Genomic DNA, 25,762 nt, shown 5'->3' on the forward strand with positions numbered 1-25,762 from the left:
CTTCAATTTCCATTTGAATATTGAACAGGTTATCAGCTACCCAAATTGTACACGGAGAACAAAAACAAAATTGTCACTGTGGTGCACCAAAAGAGTTAAGAAAAACGGACAAAACTCCAATAGAAGTTAACTGACAAAAGTTTAAAAATCAGGTTAGCAGAAATTTTGTAAAGTACTAAGCCCAGTAGATATGTTTTTGAGTCAGACTAACAGAAGTAAATGAAATATGTGCAAAGATTGAAAAAAGAAAATCAATGAACAGCTATCTCAAGTATTTACAAACAAGCACTGCATGTGCAGGGGAAAGGAACTACTAATTCTGAAAACAGTACTGCAAACTTTTAAAAAAGAAGAACTAAAATGAGAGAAAGACAAAGCTGTGTGTAGTAGTTGTGCAATACACGAAGTACTTCAGTAGGAATTGACCAACAACGCAAGCAAGCTGAATAGAGCATGCAGAACAGCAAATAATCACATTATCAAAATATGGTTGCATTCTTTGGTCTAAACCTGTTTCATAATGATGAGCACGCTCTGAAAAATCCATACCATCTCCTATAGATGTTACAAAACATGTAGATACCGCTGTCATTGTACTCACTTTCTTCAGACAGAGGCGGGAACTTAAAGAATGCAATCAACCAAAATAATAATTTAGAATAATGGACTTACAGGATTTTCTGAACAACAACAAACAATGAGTATCACAGAACAATCAGAGGCATGTGGAACACTTGATAAGAGTACTGTACCTTTTGAATTTAACTGTGGAACATAAAGACTGACACAACTTTTATATAATCATTGTATTTTTCTTTGAAAAGTTCGGTTCAGTTTATTATATAGCGTCAAGCAGATTTACAACTATTACACTTATCATCCTGCTGACAGAAGGCCAAAATTTAAGAGGCATATCTTTCTTCAATAAAGCTAGGTTTTCATGATCTTCAATGCAAGATATCAAAATTACACAGCAAAGAAACACATCATGTTCTATTCCAGACACACACCCTGCTTCCTGTTGTACAGCTTGTTGCAAATGGGAATTTAGTTGGGATAATGCTTTGAGTGATCCATTTCTCATAGAAATTACTCTTGAGTAAAATCTGACAAAGAGTTTTCTTTATACTGTCTTCTTTATCCAAAACATGTAGAAAAAACAGCCTCCGTATCCATTATAATCATTATATTTTTCTTAATCAGACAGTCTACCTTTGTCAGACATGCCATATCAAATACCCCATATTAAAATCTACCATTACAAATAGTTGCAAGTATTTCTGCTTACAGGTATAGAAGGATGTAAAAGACCTAAGAAATGGGACGAAGACTACAGTCATTAAATTCATGTTGTTGCACATCTCTTAGCTCTGTGCCTCAAAGGCAAAATACCACATTATCAAGACAAGACCATTATAATTTTATGATTCTGAAATAAGCCACACAATAAGCCACAAGAGTGAAACATTGTCATCAGTGGTGGGTGGTCTTCTGCCTAAATGCATCCTGGGATGTGGGGGCTGGGACTTTCCCATCTCCATTCACTTGCTCTTGCTACTTGTTTCGTTTTCTCCCACTTACCCCATCAAATGAAAGGGGTTCACCTATACCTGGAAATACTTGACCTTGACACTTGAAATCACCACCAATTTTTGGAATATCCACTATCATTTTTTCTGGAAATCGGTTATTTCTACATCTGCTTTAACCATAAGGCACCTAACCAAAAACATGACAACAGCACCTCACAGTTGCATTAGAATTTAGAACTAAAACATACTTTTAAATAAATTAGGGCATTACGCCTCACAATAGCACTGATAGTCCTGTTTTGGGCCATTAGGCTCTGTCTTTCCAACATACTCCTGGCTCCAGCCTGCCTGTTTGGGAGTAACTGGTAAGAGATTTCATCATCCTCAATGAGACTCAAGTTTACTTCATCTCAAATGCCTAAAACCCCCAATTTAAGTGAGAAATGAGGCTTGGAAAAAAAAATGACCTGGAAACATGAAAAAAGCAAATCAAGTAAAGAACGATGTCTGAATGAAAGTCTAGGTCCTTACTGGACAGCCCCGAATTTGACTGAACCTCGAGACTTACAAGTAAGCCACTCTTCTGGGATCCTAGCCTCTTGGAATTTCCCGAATCCTTTACTGAAATAAAACAGACACTGACATAGATGGGTGAGAGAAGATCACTAGATTTCTTCCCCTAAAGATCTTTCACAAGAGCCTTGGCTGGAAGGCTTCCCTGAAAAACCTTACCTCTCAGCTGCCCTCAGCTTTTCTGCACCCCGAGTGTACACTGCAATCGACCAGTCCACACAGCGTGCAAAACCTTCCTTCAGGAGGAGCTCTGTGATGTTGCCATTCTGAAAAACAAGGCACACAAGAAGGCAGGCAGAGATTAGATTCTATGGCAAGAGAATCCATTTCTCTAGAACTCTGATGCAATTAACACAGCCACAAGCTGGTCTGTAGTTTATTAAAAAAAAAAAAAAGGCAGCAGAGCCATTTCTTTCATTAAGAAACCAGCCGTAAGACGAGAGACACCACTCTGGACTCTTCTCAACACCCTTGGCTTCATACCCTCACAACACAGCACAGTAGCTCTCACTTAATAGGAATAGGATAAATGTTAGTGGCATTGAATGGAATTGACTTTTCAATAGCTTTTCTTGTGGGCAGAGGAGGATGTTAATCTTTAGTGGAGATTACACCTTATTATTTCCTTCCTGAAGATCAGCACTTAGTCCCCCTTTCATAAGGGGAAAGCTGAAGAACGAGCTGAGTAAGGGAATAACTTAAGCTACATTTTACCCAGTGAATTACAATTCACATTCTGCTGTGACACAGAGCCATCTGGCAGGGCACGGGCAGACAGTTAGCACTCCAGAAGAATCAGACGTGACCTTGGCACACTGCAAACCAAGCCTCCCAGCCTTCCCCAACCGCCATAATGGAAGAATTCTCTAGCCAAAAAATAACAGTTGTTTACTCTGTATTGGATATAGGTTGTAATAATGAAAATCCATTTAAACTCCCGTATTAAAAACCAAGGTCATTTCCAGTGGGAAATGACCAAAGTATACACTGTAGGGTACAACTCCTGATAGTCAAAACATAAAGAACCTATTTCCTGCTCAAAAGCAGAGTTAGGAGTAAACTGGATAAGACCTGGCATTCACAAAATAATTTCTCCATAGAAAGATTTCTTCATCACAGTTCCACCAGTCAGTCTCCTATTACGTAATTTCCAGATCTATGTACAAACTCACCAATCCTATTCCGTAAGTCTCAGTGCCATTTCTAACCAATGTAGCAACCTCCCACTTTCCTATGCACAAGACCTCTAGGACCAACACTTGGGAAAATCAGTGCTAAAAATTCCTCTTCCCTTTAAACCCTGTAACATTTGAGATTTATTTTCTAAAAGTGAGAAGTTGCAAAGATTTGTCCAATTCTATCAGATAACTGATATCTCCCTTGAAAATGTCTCAAAAATCAGATGATAATCCTTCCAAGATATTTAAATGGCTCTTACATAGAGAAAGAAGAGAAGCAAAGGATAGCTTGTCAAACCCCAAATGGGCCCCCAACCCCACATAGCCCAGTGTGCAGGGCACACTCACTGGATGAAGGATGGTACCCAGAATGTTCTGGTTGTGGCAGCTCTCCAAAATGATCTGAACATCCCTCTGAAGCAGTCGAGACTCGGTGAAAAATTTGGCTTCTGCAGCAAAAGGCTCTGGTGTTTCACTGCCATCTGCTTCTCGTCGAAAAGTTGGGCACTATAGCAAAGGCAAATGGGTGAGTGATGCAGCTTAGATATGCAGCTTAGATAATGCAGCTTAGTAATGCAGCTTAGTGATGCAGCTTAGAGATGCAGCTCGACCCACTCCCACCAGGCTGCACCATCCAAAAAGCACAAACATACACTGGGGAAAGTCTCAGATCAGGTCTTCTAAACCTTCTGAAAGTATATTGGTAAAAAGTAACTGGAAATAGCCTCATCATCTGAGACTTCTTGGTAAGGCAAATAACACTCATGTTGTCACAGGGAGAACAATTTTGCCATGAAAAGATTGACAGCGCCTAACTTTAAATGCCTGGTATTTGTGTCATCAAAATGGATATTTTACACATTAAGACAAGCCATACTCAGCACACTTCAAAGGCATCCCGTCCCCCCTTTCCGGGTTTCAACAATCTCTGCACAGCCCACTCCAAACAGACCCTGCGCACTTCAAACATTACAAAATCGTACTTGATCTAGTGAGAAGTGTCCCACTGCCAAGTTTAAAGTACTGTAGCCAATGTGCATGGCCCATGCCAGAAGGAACAGTGGGTCTGAGGTCCCCAAGCAGAAAAGCCCACCTGGGAGTGACCACGTCACAAGCCGAACCCCACCCGCAGCCCCGCGGATGGTCTGACCTTGATCCCCGACAGCATGACGGTAACCAGGTAGTAGTCAGGGAGGAGCAGGGCCCTGACCACACTGCCATCTCGCACGTGCTCGATGATAGCTGCACAACAGAACGAACAGCCTCAGCCAGTAGCAAAACTCACGCCAGGAATCAACAATGCCTAATCCTCCTGCACGGGACGCAGTTCCTCTCCCCCCAGCCCCTCAGGAAAGCCTCCCTCTGAGAAGTGATGAAGGGCTGGCAGGTCACCAGTGTTCACACAGCACAGTCTTCCATGAACTTCTCCTGGGGAACAGAGACTGGGGCGACTTCTACGCCTTTTGAACCTCTGGGACCTCATGGCTCATACCTAAAACTCTGTTATCAGTAAGGTAAGTTGCTCACCTTAGTACCAGGTGCCCAGCAAATAATAATTCATAACAAGTCAGGATTGGTCATCATTTTATTTTACTGAGTCAGTGTTAACAAGGTCTCAAAGTAGGGCCAGAACTATATGGTGTGTGTGTGTGTAGATGGTACTTAAGTGGCCATCTTTTAGAAAACAGGAAAATCCTCAATGTGCAAAGAGACCAGCAATTTACCACCCTATGCCAGCAAAGGACTAACCTCTCCAGACTACATCTGATGGGACCCACGTGAACTGGATTCAAGTTCCCTTCCCAAATACCACGTGATGGTCTACACTTTACAATTCCCCGTGGATACTAAATAAGCAGGAGAGGTTCCATGACCAAGAAGCTCACGGGCAGAAGGCAGCCTGAGGCCACGTGTCTGTGCCCGCCAGCCTCACCGTTGACGGGCTTCTGGTGGTGTGAATCCACAAAGTGCCGTGGGTTCTCAATGGTGTACTTGAGGTCCCGGACAGTGTGAGAACCGTTCCCCTCACTCCACATCCCTTTCTTAGCAGCCTTCGCTTGCTCCTCACATTCCGAAAGCCGGTTCTGCTCAGGACTGGGAAGGGAAAAATCAACGTGCATGGTTAGTGAGTGAGTTCACAACAGAAATCTCGGGCTCGTCTTTGACGCTGGGTTTCTTCAGCATCTTCCCTCTTTGAAGAGACCAAAGCATTTGTTGCAGATCAATCACTTCAGATGCAAGCCTACAACCAGAAAACCATCATGAGTGCAACTTCTCGATTCCAGATTTGTTCCCTCAAACAACAGATTCAGTCTTAAGAGCATTTAACGAGGACCCAAGAACACCCATCTCAGTGTTGCCACTAGCAGTGATTACAAGAGAATGAGTTGGTGGCCCAGAGGGAAGCAGCTCTGGAGGGTACAGCTTCATTTAACTACCTGATTCTGGAACTGGAATCCAGGCAGAGCTCAGCAGGACACAGTGCAGGGAAGGTGACTGAGAACCACCCTTGCTCCCTGTCGTCTACAGACCAGGGCTGGGGAATGCAGTGCAAATACTGTTTGTTATTGCAGATAATGTCACCCCAAAATTACTTACGCATTCAATAAGGCCAGCTAAGGAAAAGCAATTTGAAAACGTTAGACTCCTTCTTCATCAGGCAGGAAACCAAACTGCATACAAGAGTAGCCAGCAAGTTAGCAGATAAACAAAACCAAAAAAACCACTAGAAATGCCTCTGCTCTTCTCTCACACACACATATCTGAGCCAAGAACTGAGCAGTGAGCCACATGGCCTCTCCACAATCTCAATACCTGGTGCCATCAATGGCTACGTGCATACATTGAATCTCCCACCTTGACAGGTAGGGACGAGTAAGTGAGGATCCCTGCCCTACAATTTCTCAAACCACAAGTCTTCAGTAACTCTCTTCCCCACTCCCCACAACAAAAGACAATCACATCCTCAGGAATCCGAAATAGCCAGAATCCGATGGGGAAATGCAGCTTCAGAGATAGAAGCAAACATAGAAACTGAGAAAAGGGGGCTTTAAGATAACTTTGGAGAAAAAAAGGACTGAGAGACCAGGGGAGATTACTTCATTGAGATGGTATGATACTGCCATGGGCTTTCTAAAACTTCCTCATTCTGGTTGCAAACTGGATTCCTAAAACACAGCACAATGGTTATCATGCCAGCAACTGTCCTTAAGATACAACTCAAGGACATGCTTCTAAAAACACCACCTAAGATACATGTCTTAATTCAACCAATTCCCACATGCTCACACCCCAGTTACAGGCTCCAGCAAATGAGTCTGAAGTCGGACAAGCAGATGGTGAGTGAGGGTCCCCGAGTCTATGAAAGCAGGAGACACACAAAATGTGTTTTTGCCTTTGCTCACCCCCAGTATTGGTACCGCCCGTGCAAATATTTATCCAAAGCCTTTTCTAAGCTATATTAGTTGCTATAATATAACAAGGATTAATGATTTAAACAGCATCTTTAGCCTCCAAATTACTGATGTCGCATATCACTTTTCAGAGACTAAAGTGTTAATTAAAGCCAGCTGCAATCCATCCTGCTGAGCACCAGGACTGGTGAACTTGAACATGATACATGGGCTATAAAGCCTACATACCTAACACTTATTTCTAGGAAGTTCACACTGCCATTAGCTAAACACATCCATTTTTACCTACTACTTATTAAGTATCTACAGAGCAATAGACCAAAACTGACTCACAGGCTTTGGGGAGAGAGAAATTTTCCCTGACTTTAGAGCAGAACCATTGAGACCTTGTCGGTTTTGCTAGATTCCAAGCAGCAGATTTTGCTTTGAATTCTATTTAGTCATTCCATTTTATTTTTCACTGCACTATTACTTGTACATGATATATTGTATATCTATTTGTGTTGGTTTATTATCTGTCTCCGCCACTGAAATGTCAGCAGAAGCTAAGCTTCTTTGTTCACTGCACTATTCTCAGTGCCGAGAACACAGCCTGGCACATAGTAAGTGCTCAATGAATCTTCTGGGATGGAAAGATAACTACTCTGGAACTGTTTATCATGTTTCCCCGAAAATAAGACCTAACCAGAAACTAAGCCCTAGCACGACTTTTCAGGATGATATCCCCTGAACATAAGCCCTAATGCACCTTTTGGAGCAAAAATTAATGTAAGACCAGTCTTATTTTCAGGGAAACACAGTATCTAAGGTTTAAGACAGAGCCTGTTGACTCCTAGGAAGAACAGAGCTGCCTTGTCTCCAAGCCTGTTCTTAAACGAGTTACATACATCAAAGCCAGAGACCAGCAGAAGCTACCCATTTAATGTCAGGGGACAAGGACGAAAATGCAGCAAAGCCAATACAGAGCTGACCCGACCTCCCTTGAGCGACCCCAGCTCTCACAGCGGAGCAGAAGGAGGTCAGAGGGTCAGAAGAGTAATGAAGACTTACTTATTGGCTCTCATGCCTTCTCTGCGGGTGGCCAAGCCCTCTGCAACCAGAGACTCTGCAATGTTTTCCCCATTGGTATCTGAGAAGGAAAAAAGGGAATTAAACACAAGATTCAAGTCTGCCTCCAATGGCAACAGAGCTCGAACGGAGCCCCCTTTCACCCTTAGCTCTTCGAGGAGAGTGTGGTGCCAGAGAATTGGACAAAGCAGCAATGTCCAAAAACTCAAGTGTTGGGTTTTTCAGAAAACCTCTTTGCCCAAAATGTCTAGGCTCTAAGACCCAAAGGTCTATAAATCTTTTTCTCAAGACTTTGTTTCTAATTTTCTTGTGTATCTCCCGGGCCAGAGGCAATCTCAGAAACTACTGGAGACTGACAAGAAAACCAGACACATGTGGCAGCCCAGGAGAGCGTAAAGAGCGCTGACCTGAGCGGAGAAGCCCGGAACAGAATACTAAGTCTCCTCTTACAGCTTAGACGAGACCTCTCAGCATCTTCATTTACTCACCTATAAAATGGGAACAGACCTGCCTGGTGGCTTCTTGTGAGGATTAAACAACGTCTGCAAATCTCCAAGGACACAGGAATGAGAAACACAGCACACAATCACAGAGACAGATTTGTTTAGGATTGTCTGTCACATTTTATACCAGCAAGTCCAATTCCTCTCAGGATGCTCTATTCTCTGCTCCAACAGGACCCAAGACAAGCTACACCGTTTGAAAAAGACTTTCTCCTGCTCTCACAGAGACCCGGGGGACAGTGTCTAGATATCTAATCTCTCACACAGCAGCCTTCAGAGCAGGCAACAAAAATGAAGCTAAATGTAAAACCCACCCTGATGAAGCTTTACCTGGACACTTGAAACATTAATTGCAGTTCCATGCTATCGAAAAAGCTTTTAGGTTCTGTATATTCCCTTAAATCTCTGCTTGTCAGCCAAAACGATAAAGGAAGACACCTATGAGGGAATCACTGCAGAAAAATCTTTCGTATGGTAGAGAACAAATTCCTAGATAAACTGAAACACAGCAGTCTAGCTGAGAGGTAAGTCAGCACCGAAAAAAATTGTCAGGTTTCTATTCGGTACACTACACAACGACTTCTGCAAGCAATAACAAGTAGACACACCACCCACAAACCCACACTAAATGCCTTGCCATCAGCATGCCCAAATTTCTGCAGAGGCAAATTATAAGCCTCTTTCCTTACCAAGAAAAATAAAGATGAATGACGTTTACACAAAGGACGCTCTGGTTCTGAGACTGAGCGTGGATCACAAGAACCTTTCCACTGAGGTCACTGCTGAGGCCAGACACACACAGCTAAGTGGTATTAGCAAATACTAAATATTACACTGGTTCTTTCAAAGCAACAGGAACCCCAAAGAATGGAAAGTCAAAAGGAAGGATTCAACAATTAAGGGAAAAGTTGAGCAGTAAGGGGCCAAGAGGCCAGGGGGTGAAAAGAAGGAAGTGGGGGTACAAACAAGGTGAGTGGCCATAATACCAGCCAACCAACAGCACCCGGTGGCTCTCAGACATTTCCTTGGCACACAGCACTTTGACAGTGGCCGTTGGCAGGCCTGATTCTAAAAACTGAGTTCTGATTGCGCCTTCTAAGGCAGAAAAATACATTTCTCTGGGCCAGCCACCCAAAGAAAGCAACAAAATGTGGTGGACAGAATACTGAAAACAGGGAATTTGTACAGCAAGCATCTGATTCTTGCTTATTACTTTCAAGTTATGAATTTGATCAATTCACAATTGGGGATGGCCCTAAGAACAGATGGGTAACTATTATTCTCTCCTAAAGTCTGAAGACTAATCCTCTTTTGTTAATATGCTGCATGTAGGTCAACCACAATTTCTCAAATTCTACCCTTCTCCCCCGTCATAAAAAGAGTAAATAGGGTAAATATTTGAATACTAATTAATGATCTAAGCGACTGTTTCCTTTCACTAGAATTGGCATTAGAGTTGGTTAAAGTATCTGAGTGAAAATATTAAACCTGAAGCCTCCTAAGTCTTTAAAACTGAAAGATGTAGGTGATTTCAGTCGTTCTTTCACTACATGCTTATTGATCACATCCTATGTGCCAGGTTTTATTCTAAACATGTTACTGCTAAATTACATCCAGTCTGTAATTTGGGTCAGTTTAAAACAATAAACTTTTAAAAAATAACTTTAAAGATCATTTTAAGTGTCAGAGTCTCTTAACAAAACAATCTAGGGCAGCTGGTTAGCTCAGTGGGTTAGAGCGCGATGCTCGTAACACCAGGGTGGCTGGTTCAATCCCCACATGGGCCACTGTGAGCTGCGCCCTCCACACAAGATTGAAACAACTACTTGACTTGGAGCTGATGGGTCCTGGACAAACACACTTAAAATAAATTTAAAATTTTTTTTTAAAAATAAAATAAATAAATAAATAATTTGACCATTTTTGTTGAAGACCAATGTTATTTAAAAGAACTCTTAGATATGGGCTCTTTATAGAGCTACCTGTGCCTGCAGCTATCTGTAGTCCAGTGAGGTCTCTTCTGGAAAAATAGAAGACTGACTAGCTGAAATAAAATTGGAATTTTTTTAGGTAATGAAATCTTTGAACAACTGCATTTTGAAGACAGTGCACTTCCACTTATCTTATATTCTTCTAACCAGTAACCATCCAACAATAAGGCTTAAGTGTTTTTCTTTCCTATTGTGTTATTTGAATTATGGGTGAAAGGCAAATCTGTCTATTTCTCTTTTTGAAAAGATGCTATGTATTTCTATAACTTCCCATTCTATCAAGAAGCAGATAGCCATTTGTCTGGGAAGCTGGCAAAGGTGGTGTTTCTCTATCGGGTAAATTAGACAAGATGCCTCCAAGGTCACAGCCAACTTGCTTTTCTAAGACCTCTACAACTAAAATCAGAACCTACAAATAGAATCACAGGAGGATGTTGTTAGCCTTGCCATTCTACTTGCTTACTTCCAACACTAACCACCCAAGTCAAACAAACTATCTAAAGCAGCTCAGCTGGAAGGTTATCAAAGAATCACAGGAAACTTGAACAAATTTTTCTGTTCCCCAAATACTTCCAGATGAACACAACTGTTTTATGCTTTATGGAGAACATTCTACTAAGTCTTTCAATGTCCTATTTCTGTTCAAACTCTATCCCACGAGCTTACTCTCCCTCTACTTAATCCAAAAGACCAGAACACCTAATATCCCATGAGCCATCTGGCCCAGCTAAACAACCGGCATGTGTGCACACATAAATGTATTTACTGAGTACACACTCTGTGCCAGAGCTAGGTTCTTTACATATATTATCTTTTTAACCTTACAAATAAAGTAACCTTTTTAAGGGGTAAGTAAGGGTCCACGAGGGGAGAGCGCCAGGATTCTAACCAACAGGCACACAACTCCAAGGGCTCCATCGTTTCCATTCAATCACAAAACATGTGGCTTGCAAAAAAACCACAAGCCCTAAACAAATCTTCCTTTCCTAAAGGGAGTCCCCATGATGGGAAGAAAAACCACAAATAGATAAAGGAAACAGAAGATACAATCGGAAATCTATAGCAATTCAATTAGCACTATGACCTAGAAACACAGCTGTTGAGTTCCACAGGCTGAGGGCCTAACTATGGGGAATAACGCTGTGCCGTACAACATACACCTAAGCCATGCCAGGAGAGCAGGCCCAGGAGGAAAGAAGGAAACGCAAGAGTGGCACGTGCCTCTACGCCTGCATGCCCAAAGCACTTCCACCTGCGTCAGCAGCCAACTGTCCTCCAGCCCCCACCACCCGCGCTCACACTGGCCTTCCACCAGATGGAAACTGACCTCTGAAGGAACTTTAGACTCAGAGAGAAACGCATCCTTTCCTCCTTGCTACTCACCTTTTCCAAGGTAGATCATGCCATACTCTCGCCCCTGGGGAGTCTTGTTTTCTATCGTGAAACAGACTTCCTTCCCAATCAGCTTCTTCCGAAGAAACTCTCGAGCAGGAAATGCCCAGGGCTGAAACACAGAGCAAATGCGTCACAGGAGAGCTGCCGAGTTCCCCACCACAATCAGCATTCAGGGTCATTCCTTTAGGACCCTGGCCCTGTACCAGGCCCCGAGGAGAACACAGAAATGAAAGGCACACAACGCAGATCACACACTTAGGGAGCTCATGAAAAAGCAGGTCTAGGGGCTGGTTTCATGAGCACACAGGCCCTAAAATCAGGCCTCGTGGTTTGCCAGATGCTGGCGGTAGTACTTTTTTCCCCCATCACCATCTATTCAGAGCTACAGCTTACTTCGTGAATAATAATTGCCAATAATTTTATAGCACTTACCAGGTGCCAGCCACTACTCTAAATGCTTTATATTTATTAACCCACTCCCGAGTGGGAAGTCCAGGCTCCCGAAACTTGCCTAGCCAAAGGGAACTCATTAACCACCTCCATTTCTTTGCCTCTTTCCAATTTACAAAGCACTTTCACTGACTATTATTAAACCAGCCTGAAACCTCGAGTTCAAGGCACTGTGGAGTAAGGATACAGTTCTGGTGCTGTTACTGCAGTGAGCCCCGTACTCAGGTAAGAGCCTCGCTGATGTCCTGTCCTCCACCTGGTTAAAGAACAGCCAACAGAGTGGAGAAGGGCAAGACGTATTCTCCCCAAGTGTCCTCTTCTCGTACTGCTCTAGTCTGCAACTACACCAGGGGGACCCTATACAGGTCCCAGAATCTTCGGGAAGACACAAGTAACAGGCCGTGGGAAGGGGTCACTTCGACACTGGCACAGGGAGTCAGCCACACAGCCACACAATGTGAAGCAGAGTCTCCAGTGACCTCAAGATACCGGGCAAAGGGATGGTTTTGCCATCCCCAGACCACCACTCCTAGGATGGTACAGACAAAGCTAGACGTCACCTCTGAAGCAGGCAGTCCTGTCACCGTCGGTCCACCACAGTCACTTGGATTTACAGTCTGGACCTAGCTCAGTGCCCCAAGTTCCCTTGGAAAAGAAATGAGGAAGGAGGGATAAGAGTTCAAGGAGTATATGATAAGCAGGAGCGCATGTGCAGAAAAAATGCAAAGTATAAACGGGAAAGGGGTGTCCAATGGGCATACACTGCTTATTACAATCTCGTGGCGCCACACACCATGAAGGCACAACAGCACGCCCATGGCCTGAAAAGGAACCCTCTGCTGACGACCTTTTCAGCCCATGAAGATGACTCTATGGGGTTATCCAACAAACTTTTCTAGAAGGAAAACATCCATACGACTTTCCAGAAACCAGAAGCCAAGCAATGTACTGGGCTGTGTTCACAGAACCAGTCCGGTTGTATAACACGAATTGTGGATGGTTCTGGGAGAACTGATCCTGAGTAAGTGCTCTCGGACACACAAACACAAGCTCAAACCCTCTCACCTACTGCTCTCTCCTCAAGGCACCAACGAGCAGAGTCAACAAATCAATGGCAACAGAGCTCACCACATTTTTATGGCCCTTGCCCTACTCCTAAAAAATGAAAACGGATACTTATCACCAAAGTCTAATGATTGATAAATGAACCCAACTATCAAACAAGCACAGAAACTCTACTGAATCAGGTAACACAGGCTCCTATGATTTTTATTAACTTAGTGATCTCTAAAAACACCCAACTATAGATCTAATGTTTAGGATTTAATCCTGCGTGCCACACTACTATCTAACATTCAGTAACACACTGCCTTCCTAAACACTTGGGAAAGTTCTGGTAAGACAAGTACTCCTAAAGGAAGCCAAGACTTTGGTAAAAATTCACTTATCAAGGGTCAGTTCACAAGGAAATATCTAGCCGCTGTGGGAAAACCTCCAATTATCTACCAGCAAGGCAGAATTACTAGAAGCTTTTAAAGCCTTCTGAAGGAGTACTCTTCTCTGAGGACCTTAATTTTACAGCTGGTCAGTCACTGGGCCATAAGAGAAAGTCACACTGGAAGTCTTGAAGAGGACATACACCTAATCCTATTTTTTTTTAAAAATCTAGTTTCTGTCATCTTCCTTTCTTAAACTCACCTTCCCAAGTTGTATCCCACCAAGAGTTGGGCAAATTCATTCACTGGATAAGATATTACATGAAGAGAGGCACCTGGGAGACTCAGGAAAGGGACTGATGCCTTCCTGCCTCACAAGGGCAGCGGAGAACTCTGGGAGAGACTGTGTACAAACATCCACACCGACGGCGACCAGCAGGCCCCCTGAGGGAGAGCGAGGGCTATTCCAACAGAGCCTCTCAGGAAACTGCTGAAAGCACTCATCAAACAAGGTCCAGCATGGCCGAACAGGAAGACTGACTACTCAAATGACGTCCCAGAGTGCCATCTAAGAAGCAAATGGCCCTTAAGTAGCTGGGACGCAAAAGTCCCTCTTCCCTTTAGAACTGCCTCTTCCCAACAGTAGCAGAGCTAGCAGCTTGCTCTCTGCTCCCAGACCCAAGCGAGGTTCTGATGTCTACCATGATGAACAGAATTTTTAATTCCAATCTTTTCTTTGGACCAGATAGACTCCAGAATTACTGGAACAAGATGAAACCACACAGCAATGTATGAGTAAAACCGTAGTGCTAACTACTTTTGTGCCTGGCCCAATGTTCAATACCACTGGTCCCTCTTTCTCTTCTCATCATTCCACTTCATCACCTGTATATGCAACTAATCCCTCTGTACCCCCACCGCCCCACCACCCCAATTCTCAAAAGCTCCACTGAACACAGGACTGTGACATTCATTTCTATATTTCTCATGAAACCAGCAGAGCTTCGCACGTAACGGGAGCTCAGTGACTCCATGGGAAATAAACATATAATTCCACAGTGCCCACCAGTGCAGGATCTAGGCTGTCTGGAGTAGCTGGGCAATGCTGGGGATTATAGCCTGCGACAGGGCAGCGTCGGCTGGGGACACACCATGGGGATGCTTCTATTGCCACAGGATTTAGGAGACAGCTGAGTTTCTGTGGAAGAAGCTATCGGGAGGGAAGGCAGAGAATAAGTAAGTGAATGACATTTGGGACAGTGAAACAGGGGAAGCAAATGAACACTAATGTCCCTGACTCTATTTAAATATGAAAAGACCTGACCATATGCTCACAAACAATGCTGTGACCAACGGAAAGCCAGAGAGAAAGGGTAGTGCCACATTGCAAAACCCACTGATCCCCAAAGCAGAGATGCTCAGCTTCTCCTCATTATTCACGTCAGTGTTTATTCACTGCATACCTGCTACGCGTCAGGCACTGACTAGGCATCAGATGAGAGCAAAGGTCCCTCCTCTCGAGGAGCTTACGCTCTAGTAGAGCAAGACACATACATATGGAATGAAAATGTTATGAATGCTATGACAGCACGAAAATGGAACGATGAAAGGAGATGTCAGACGTGACTTCTCAGGAGGCAGACTCTTCAGAGGCAGGTGCCCAGGGCACAGGTGGAGAAGGGGCTCCTAACGGAGTGAGCAGCCTGGGCTAAGACACCAGCAGGCGGGACTCAAGAGGCTCTGAGAAGATCCGAGTTCTTCAGCTTGGCTGGAACTTAGCCTCCCAGAGCGGGGTCAGTAAGAGAAGACTACAAGGCAACTACAAATGGGCTTCAACCCCAGACTATGGCATTTAGATGCATCACAGAGGAAAGGAGGAACTCCAGAAGTGTCTGGGAAGGACACTGAGCAAGGCACTCAACAAAACTATGTTTCAAAAAGATGTGGGAGCATATAGAGAAAGGAGTAGAAGGAAGGAGACTGAAGGCAGAGACTATTATTGCACGATTCCAAGCACACCATCAGACCTGAACAAAGGACCACAGGAGTAGTATTGAAGTTTCAAGGTTGGAGTAGAGAGGTTTTAAGGAGGCAGAATCTCCAGGTCTCGATAAAGGCCTGGGAGTTGGGGGCGGGGGAAGGGGCTGAAATAAGAGCAAGGGAAATCAGGTTTCTGATGTGGGTTACCAGTTGACATCACTGACGTGAGCCAGAGCAGCTTCAAGGGCCTGGTACAGGGAAACCCAGATCACAGCAGGACAAGGAGAGACTGGATTATTAGGACAGAGAACTAGTGACTACGGCTGAGAAAGAGTGAAATCTACAGCTATCGATCAAATACTTCATGTCACAGGGACGTATGAAGAGTTACCAGGAGAAACGTAGTGAGACTGAGTTGCTCTGCAAGAAACAAAAAGCATTAGATTGTATAAATACATGAAACTTTAACGAGAAGTGGCATCAGATTACATGGTATGCTTTCAGCTGGGATAGTTCTGGTAAGATTTTATTATACTGTTACGTAGGATACAGTTAAGATATTTTAGAACAAGCTCCAACCGGCCTTGTGTTTCTCTGCCCTAGATTCTCATCCACAAAACAGGAAATTAAAACCCTTCCTTCCTAGAGCTACACTGCTTCTTCCTTCTGGGGAAATGAACTTGCTCAGCTCTAGCCTGCCAGGGTTAACACTCTTCTCCTCTCAGAAGCGGTCAAGCTGTTACATGACACACAAATGAAAGGAGAAGAACTATTCAAAATGTTGGTCAAGGAAAGCACTTTGCGCCCAAAATTTGAAAAGTGCTGAGGTTTACTCTTTGGTGTCTGGTCTAACAGTACTAGCAGTATTTGTAGCAGTAGAAATTAACAAATAACACTCGTGATTACCGCAAGTAAGATTAAGTACTTTGTAAAGCACGTAGGCATGTGCTAAGCCCTTCACAATTATTCCCAATACTTGTGCTCACTGAGGGAGGACCAATGAAAAAGAACTGATTTTGATCTATTTCGTCATTATCTCAAGAATCTGATTGCTGCTGAAAGCGGAATTTGGGGTGATTTTTCTCTATTTTCTATAACACTGCTTCACTGTCTTCTCAATTCAAACAAACTACCCTTCATTACAGATGGAAAAAACTGAACGCTTTCCTTAAGTAAGAGATCCCCGTGGCTGCTTTTTCGTCTTCACTTCTGTCTCAGGGAACAGAGGAAAGCTGAGGTTCCAGCTTGCTCAACAACCATCAAGCTGGGGCAAAGCACAAATCATTAGGATCCAGAAATTTCGTTTCTGATGGCCAAAGCACAGCTAAAGGAGAGACGAGAGCTCATGTTTCAAACTATAGGACTCAGCAGCTGCCTGAAGAGGCAGGACCGGAAGGAGTCCGAGGCAGACCACAGAGAAGGCCAGGAGGCAGGACGTCAGAGGTGGGGGACGGGGTCGGAGGGATGGTGGAGAGAGAGCCCAGCAGCTTCTCAAATTGCCGTAATGCAACGGTTCTTGACTACTGTTGGGCCACAGCTTGCCCGGAGAAACTGTTAAAAGCTCCCTCCCTTAAACGCATGTTTACATACAGCTGTGCAAACAACTGCATGGGATTCCAACACCGTAATGGGTACGTGGATCCCAGATTAAGAACCTGTAATGAAGCACAGGCTTAGAATGTGTAGTCTGCTACCTCAGGAAAGTGAGAGTGGCTGCTTGTACAGCCAGTAAATATCCCTGGAAGGAGACGTACGGCAATAGTAACATCAGCAGTCCTTGGGGAGAAGGACTAGATTTTTCACTGAACATCCTTCTGAATTTTGAATGTACGCGGAGATTCAAGCATAAATTAATAAAAGAGCTCTGCCATAACCAATGCCAACTTCAAATGACCGACACTACCCTGGAAATGTTCTAACCTGTTCCAGGAGGAGTGAAAACGCTGACAAGCCTGAAGAGGCTCTGAGCCTAGGAAAGGGGATAAGGAAGCGCCCCGAGACGGGGGTACCGCCCAGGAGTGGACGTACAAACGACGCGAGACCCTGTGGGAACGTCCAACATCACCAGTCATATCATTTCGAAACACTCACAAGATCCAGAAAAGAAAGAGTAGACCAGCTTCGTGGCACTCGAGGAGCAGATTGGGCTGTAACCTGGGTCCACAGCCTCAGGGAGGCCTCCAGAAACACCTACCTCATCAGGGGTATCTTTTGCATCCGGTTGTGTTGCAGCTGCCCGGCGGGCGAGGTTTCCAGCTCGAATGTTGCTGAGGTTGATCTGTCTCTCGGGAGGAGGCCCACCGCGAGGCTGCCCTCGGACAATGATGGCACATCCTGAGAGAACCTGAGTGTGGGAGGGAGACAGGAGAGGAAGTTAGCAGTCTAGAGATGATGCACCATAACGTGGATTGTTCAGTACTGAATCCCGACATCTGAAACGGTAGATGCCACCTTGTAGGCAGTGACTACATGAAAGGGGTTGTTTTTCATTTTACCAGAGAAAGACCCACTGAAAACCTTGGGCTAGACTATGAAATGATCGACCCAGAAACATAAGTAGGAATTAATCAAATGAGAAAAAAGTCATAAAATCAACTGGGTGAACAGCACGTGAGAGTGGAGGTTAATAACCTTTGTAATCTCATCCCAGCAATCACCACTCCCTGGGTTCTTTTCAATTATTAGGAAGGCAGTGTCTCCAACCACACATTCCACTCCAGGGCAGACGCCAGCAATGGAAGGCCTAAGGAAAGGGGAAACTGGAGGAAGAAGTCCCTGCACACGCCCTGGAAAGAGCTGCGTAAGAGCAGGGCAGCCAGAGTCCAGTGCTCAGTCTGAGCTAAGAGAGAAAACAGAAGGAATCTAGAAAACCCATGCTCTCGGTGAGTGAAACAGAAGAATCTACGGAGCACCTCAAGATTCCCAAACACAGTAGCTCCTTTCCTCTCTCTAATCAAAGGCTCCAGGTGTAGAACCCACATGCAAATGTGCAAAGAGCTCTGAAGCTCACGGGTACTGAACTTTTAAACATCTGCAGGGGAGAAGATGGATTTCAAGTGGAAGAAGAGAAGGAAGGGCGTAAAGAAAAAATGACAAACATCACCAAGCTCTTCAAGTTGTCTTTGCTCAGTGAGGCACGATTTAATGAGCAGGTGGGCCGAGCCTGGCTTCACCAGACCCGAAAGACTCAATTCCATGTTTCAAACAAGAAAAGCTAATAGTACTTGGAAATTTTAAGAAATGTACCTATTACTGCCTGTTACTAAATTTGAATAAACTTCTGCAAAGAGAAAAAAACACAGAAAACAAAAAAAGCTGCTGACAAGTTAGTAGATAGAAGGTAGCAAGTTGCTGTCAAGATAGAGCCCTGAGGTAGACAAGACCCTGGAGTTCTGTTGAGAAAGAACTGTTCTTGAAAAGGAAGCTGAATCAAAGAAGAAAGGCGGGAGTATGCAGGGAAGCCACTTCTATACACGCCTGCTGAGCTGACAATCCTCCTTCACCTCTCCATCTTAACTAACACGGTAAGTTGCGAGACATGAATATACATATGGAAGTGCATTTAAACATATGTGCATGTTAAAGAATAAAACAACTGGGTCACCCCCACCCAAGTGAAGAACTAAAACACAGCCAGAACCTTGGGTTCCCTCTGTGCCCCCACCTGCCACCATCATCCTGACCAATGTGACAATCCCTCTCTTGGTTTCTGTACAGTTTTGCCAGCTAAGTATACATCGCTACGCAACATGGTTTCGTTTCACCTACTTCTGAACTCTACATAAACTAAGTCTCCTGCATGTACCCATCACTGACTTGCTTCTTTTGCTCATTGGGTTTGAGGAAGGTTTTTGGTAAAAATCATTCATGTTGATGTAAAACCCTAGTTCATGCACTTTCACAGTCATATGTTCCTTTGTATGAATCTACCACAATTCACTTACCCATTCTACCACCTTTTTTCAGAAACTGTCCAACAAATACACACATTCCAGTTTTTTAAAAATAGTGCTCTGGTTAATGTCTCAGTAACCCAATACCTTCAGCACACAGACCTTGATCTAAATAAACGCCCTCTCCCTGGCTACACCATGACACACATAATAAAAGACTGTCTTCCTTACCAGTTATGAGTCATGCTCTTCATTTTTATCCTTTCTGATCAACTGTGACCAGCAATTAAACCGTACAGCTTCCAACCCAACAGCCTTGCTAACAGCCTCTCCCAAGAACGCACGCCCTGGGCAACGTCCCAGAGAACTGACACTCTGAAAAGACAAGCTCGCAAACAAAGCGAAGCCAGGAAAGAACAGGTATAGGAGGGAAGAGGGTGCTTGATGATCCTGCAAAGAGAAGGGCCAAAGGAAGAAAATGAGCTTGGATCTGATTCAGTGATAGTTAATTCTTCACGAACAGCAGAAACAAGAACAACACATTGTAGAATACCTGCCTGCACTTGAACCATTCATGCACAGGTTCCAAACAGGGCTAAGGAGAGCCCAGCTCCAGATAGCCGAAAAACAAGGGTGTCTGTCTCCAATGCCTGCTCCCTCAGTTGTAGTGAAGTCTTCACAAAACTAAGGCACTGCTGGGACAGCTAGTACCTCTCTTGGTAAGCCCAGTTGGGACAGCTACAGCCCCTTTCCAAGAAAACTCACCTTAGCTGATCAAGGTAAACTCTGATAAGTAAGCACTGACCCAGGCTAGGAAACAATCCTTATTTCTCAAGTCTGACAACGGCCACTTGAAAGCTTGAGAACAGAATGACTGATGAGAGGAGCCCCTCATTTCCCCCTAAATATCAGAAAGGTGTTACCTCGAATGGCTCTACCTAGTATACTACGTCCCTGGGGGACAATGGGTCTGTAACTATTATCCTGGCTCCATTAAGGGCTTTGGCAAACAACCTGCACACAGGAATTTTGCAAAGCTTCCTTTGACACCCTCCCCCCTCTCCCAATGCTTTCCTAAAAACTGTCACCAGAACTTCTTTACATGATTGCACCAAATAACACCATTCAGACAATACTCAAGGCTCAAATGAATACTGGAGGTGACTTTTACTTTATCAGCTGTTCTATACCCTTCATACTACTGAACATACAAAATCGAGCAGCAGTCACCAATTCAACTTCCTGAGCAACAAGAATAGTCACTCATGTGGCAGATACTGCGATTCCTATTCCCCCAGGAGGAAAGAATGGACGCATGTCCCTCTTTCCTCTGCAGCTTTCTCCCTCTCATTTGGCCGTAGCCTTGGCAGAGAGTAGGAAGAGACTGTCTGCAGACTGCTACAGAAGGAGGAGAGGCCTGTCTATAAGGGAAGAACAAGTTTGCTTCCTACTATTTATAGGAACTGCAATAGTTCAGAAACACACTCCCTTCTGTTTTCTCCATTTCATCTTCCAGGTACTGTTAAGTAACCTCTACCTGCTCTGCCTGTCAACAGTTCTTTACTCAAGTTCTTCCTCCAAAAAGTTTTAATGACCTTCTCTTATCAAAGGTTCCCCACCAAGTAAAACCAAGAAGAAATTGCTTCTGGGGGTAAAAAAATGCTTAAAACGTCTTTAAGTAAAATATGAAAAAGAACAAGTGTCTATATATCAAACTTAACTTATGTCGCATATGGCAAAACAAGTCATTTTTCCTCTGTGAAAGACCTAAGTTGATTATTTTCGTAGTTTTATTCAGTGATTGATTCATTTATCATTTATTAATTCAACAAAAATTTGTTGAGTGCCTACTATGTGCCAGGCATTGTTCTAGGCAAGTGGCAGCCTTCAGTGAAATAAAGCAGACATTCCAGTGGGCAAGAGAAACAATTAACGTACAGGTAAAATATATCGTTTGTTTATCAGAATTTTAATTTCAGGAGAATATGAAGATTGAGAAGAAATTGTCACGGGTAATTGTTCTGCCAAAGCTGTACTGATTCATGTTGCAAACTTGATGTGGTAATTAGCCTTAATTGCTAATTTATAGGGCATAGAAAGCAAGTCATATGGTAACTGCTTTATCCAATTATATTAATAAAATGACATATTCTAGAAAACCGGTCTTAGCTCTACCTGACACAGCAGGAGGTTTATGAAAACAGCTATCACAATGAGTCAGTTTGACTCAAGCCATGGATTAGACATTCTCAGCCTTGTCAATACAGGTTGCAGAGGGACACAGCATGATTCAGAGGACCTGGCTTCAGGACACAAGTCCGATGGTGACAAACGCGGAAACAAGCCAGCTGAGAAGGAAATGGGGACTCAAACTGTTCAAACCCACTTATAGGTTTACTAGGAGACTTACCTACAGTGAAACACGTCATGGGCGGCCACTAAAATGTTGCCCAGCAACAGGAACACCACAGCAGAACTTCACTAGATCCTGATAAATGATGTGGTGTGTTTAATTATTAAAACTCCAGACCACAGAAATCAGAAGACAGAATAATTCTTACACAAAAACCTAGCCACACTATACTTAGGGCAAAGAAAGTGAGGTACAGAAATCCATAAGCATGTCAATAAAGCCAGTATTTTTATCACAGCCCAAGAGGAAAAATAATCTTGTCCTGAAAATGGAATCGTATTAGCTGGGATCATCTTATTTGCTCTGCAAGGACGACTGGTTTAACAGGTACATCAACCTGTTAAGATGTAACAGGTATATCTTAGCAATATCTGCCAATATGAAGACCCAATATAAAGAATGAGTACAGTCATCTAATGAACACTGAAATGTCACAAAAAGGCCCAAAGTAAACCCACACATTTATAGTCAGTTGAATTTCAACAGGGGTGCCAAGATAATTCAATGAGGAAAGAATAATCTTTTCATCAAAAATTGGAAACTTGGTATCCCTGTGCAAAAGAACGAAGTTAATTTTTGGATATGGTGTGAGGTAGAGGCGAACTCAGAAAGGCTCAGAGACCTAAATGTGAGAGTTAAAACTCTGTGAAGAAAACATAGGTGTAAATCTTTGTGAGCACAGATGAGGCAATGATTTCTATATGACTCCATCATAGGAAGTACAGGCAACCAAAAAAGATAAATTGGACCTCATCAAAATTAAAGACATTGTGCTTCAATGGACACTCCCTTTCAAGAAAATGAAAAGACAAGAGCATATATCGAAGAGTCTAGTATTTAATATTTAAAGAACTACTAAAACTCAACAATTAAAAGACAACCCAACTGAAAAATGGACAGAGGATTTGAAAAGACATTTATCCAAAAAAGATATACGAATGGCCAACAGCACATGAAAACCCGTTCCTCATCATTCACTAGTCAGAGGGAAATGCAAATCAAAGCCCCATGACGTGCCACTTTACAGTCCCTAGGACGCCTATGGTCAGTAAGACAGACGGTAACAAGCATTGGCAAGGAGGTGGAGCAACTGGAAGCCTCATACATGGCTGGTGACACTGTCACTTTGGAAAACAGTTGGTTACCTTATCACCCAGCAATTCTATTCTTGGGTATATACCCAAGAAAAATATAACATCATGTCCACCCAAAATCTGAGACACAAATATTTATTGCAACACTGTTCATAATCACCAAAGAGTGAAAACAATCCAAATGTCCATCAAGTGATGTGTAGATAAATAAAATGTGATATATTCACACAACAGAATTACTCAGAAATTAAAAAGAAATGAAGTCCTGACTGATGCTCCAACATGGGTAAACCTTGAAAACATTATGCTAAGTGAAAGAAGCCAGACAGAAAAAGCCACACGCTGAGTGATTCCATGTATCTGAACAGTCCAGAACAGACAAATCCATAGAGACAGAAAATAGATTAGTGGTTCCCAAAGGCTGAAGGGAGGGGAGAATAAGAAGTGACTGTTAATGGGTACGGGCTTTCTTTTTCTTTTGCATATCAATCAAAATATTCTGGAATTAGACAGTGGTGATAGTTGTGTGAATACAGTAAAAAACACTGAAATGTATACTTTAAGAGGGTGATTTTTATGGTATGTGAATTTACTTCAATTTTTAAAAATTTTAAGATCTAATATAGAAGTACAAATACATGGGGACATAAAAAGGTATATTTCACTAAAGAGGATTTCCATATCTTGCAGGAAGATTAGATGCTTTGCTGAACAACACGAAAAAAATTTTTTTTAAAAGGTAGCCGACTCAGAACCACAAGTCAGGCATGGTGATTCACCACAGGAAAGGAGGTTACTGTAAACTTTCATGTCCTCTCGAAATAACAAGATAGAAGTCACAGGAAGGAAGCAGAACTTCAGTGAGATCTACACAACTCTTAAAAGGATGAAACTAATACAAGCGTTTTCTGAGAAACAATACGCAAGTAGAATGAAATCCTTTCCCTGTGTGGCACCTAAGAGAACCAAGAAAGTCCTTGGGCTGAAAGGTCCCTAGTATCATCTGGAAGCCAGCGACTGCCACAAGCCCAAGGCTGCACGTTTGGGGTTGTCAGAGTGACAAAGCAGCAGACCAGGGACTCTTCTCTGGACAAGGTGTGTTCTCTTCCTAAAACTACCATCAGGGGTTGGGGAAGCTGTTGTGGATAAGGGTAGGAATGGTTCAGTACATACACTTTCATGACGCAAAAAAGTTCTAAAGAAACAGAATTAAGGGTAACTAAAAAGAAACTAAAATGGAGAAAATTTCAGAAAGCATTATCAGGAAAAAGCTTCCTAGCAGAGCTGTTGCCTCCACAAGAAGAATCATCTCTTGAAAATTAAAAAGTCATTGAGACAAAGTGCAAACAATCCCAGAAGGACCTAAGCTGTGTGGTCTAGGAAGTCTTCCCCAGAATACTCGCCAACATGGCCAGCCTCTTTCCTTCTCTGGCAAGAGCAAGAGGCAAAACTAAATCGGCGGGCCAGGTCTTCAAACGCACTCACTGGCAGCCCATAGCCTCTCGGCACAGCACGTCACTTGGGTGCTCTCGCACTTTCAGCAGAGTCCAGCTCAAGTGGCTGCTCCCAGGCCAGCTGTGCCACATGGGGCGTCAGTTGGGAAATCGGGGAGTTTACATCTCAGGGGAGCTGGAACGATCATGTAGAGAGAAGGCAGCTACAGACAGCATCTAATCTGAGCCCTATCATTTGACAGATGAAAAAATCTGCAAGCACCACAGGTAGAGGGACTTTTCCTTAAAATAAGAATGTTGATGGCAGAGCAAGGACTCACGAGACGTGAAGTCCCCCGTTCCTGAGTCCCGCTGTGCCATATGCAGAAACAAGCATTTGGGGAGCTGATGCCTGTTGAAACGGTATCTGAGGCTACCTACTGATTAAATCTTGTTCCCAATTAAAAATCTCCATTTCTGTGTGCCAGCAGAGCAGGTGTCAGAGACTAAATCGCTAAGCAAGTAAAGCTTCCGCGAGCTGGCTACCCTAAATGAAGCCAACATTTATTAAACACTACCATATGCAAGGCAAAGAGAGACTTAAGAGTCCAATATTACAAAAAAAAACACCCAAAAAGGAGACACAAAGGAAGAAAATTTCAGAAGTAAAAAAAAAGGATTGAGAAACTACAGCCCACTGGTCAAATCCGCCTTCCTTCCTGTCATATACGACCCATAAGCTAAAAATGGTTTTTACATGTTTAAATGACTGAAAAAAAATCAAAAGAAGGATTATTATGTTACATATAAAAAGAACACGAAATTAAATTTCAATGCCTGTACATAAAATTTGATTGGCACGCGGCCAAGCTCATTCATTTACATAATCGTCTATGGCTGCTTTCACAAAGGAATGGCCATGTTGATTAGCTGTGACAGAGACCAACATAGTCTGCAAAGCCTCAAATATGTGCTCCCCGGCCCTTTACAGAATTGGTTTGCAAACCCATGACATACAAAACATTATGAGAAAGGAGTGAGATCTAGACTAGTTTTATGGTAGTCTAAACAGCAAGTGCAGAGCAGAAATAAATTCTAGACCTCCACTTCAAGTCACACAAACCACTCATTTTTATCATCAGAGAAGGGGCAGTGGCATGTGGCATTAAGAATTGAGACCCAGAATCAAATCAATGTCAGTGGTGACCTTAAGTGGCTCTATTAGCGTCAGTTTCCTTAGCTACAAAATAAATACAGACGAATATCCATGAGAGTTGTTATGAAACCTAAACCAGAGAATAAAGCACAGACGCTGGCCCTAAGACCCAATAAATATAGCCAATTTTAGTTTTAAGGAAGGGCTCAAAGTGTGGTCTGAAGACTGAAAGAGTATGTACAATACAAAAAGAT

General features: G+C 43.2%; 1 protein-coding gene across 1 annotated transcript in view; it reads right to left on the reverse strand.

Annotated features, from left to right (window-relative positions):
• The window catches only part of SND1 (staphylococcal nuclease and tudor domain containing 1), a 413,624-nt gene that overhangs the window by 356,006 nt on the left and 31,856 nt on the right, over positions 1-25,762 (reverse strand). Inside the window, exons 2-8 of the mRNA XM_074315643.2 lie at positions 17,714-17,863; positions 11,642-11,762; positions 7,747-7,825; positions 5,217-5,377; positions 4,434-4,525; positions 3,632-3,790; positions 2,265-2,371 (exon numbers count right to left, since the gene is read on the reverse strand). Of these exons, the coding sequence (XP_074171744.1) occupies positions 2,265-2,371; positions 3,632-3,790; positions 4,434-4,525; positions 5,217-5,377; positions 7,747-7,825; positions 11,642-11,762; positions 17,714-17,863 (869 nt within the window). The remainder of the gene's footprint in view (positions 1-2,264; positions 2,372-3,631; positions 3,791-4,433; positions 4,526-5,216; positions 5,378-7,746; positions 7,826-11,641; positions 11,763-17,713; positions 17,864-25,762) is intronic.

Source organism: Rhinolophus sinicus, chromosome 8, assembly GCF_057876585.1.
Source record: "Rhinolophus sinicus isolate RSI-liver-muscle chromosome 8, RSI-T2T, whole genome shotgun sequence".
Classification (NCBI taxonomy): domain Eukaryota; kingdom Metazoa; phylum Chordata; class Mammalia; order Chiroptera; family Rhinolophidae; genus Rhinolophus; species Rhinolophus sinicus.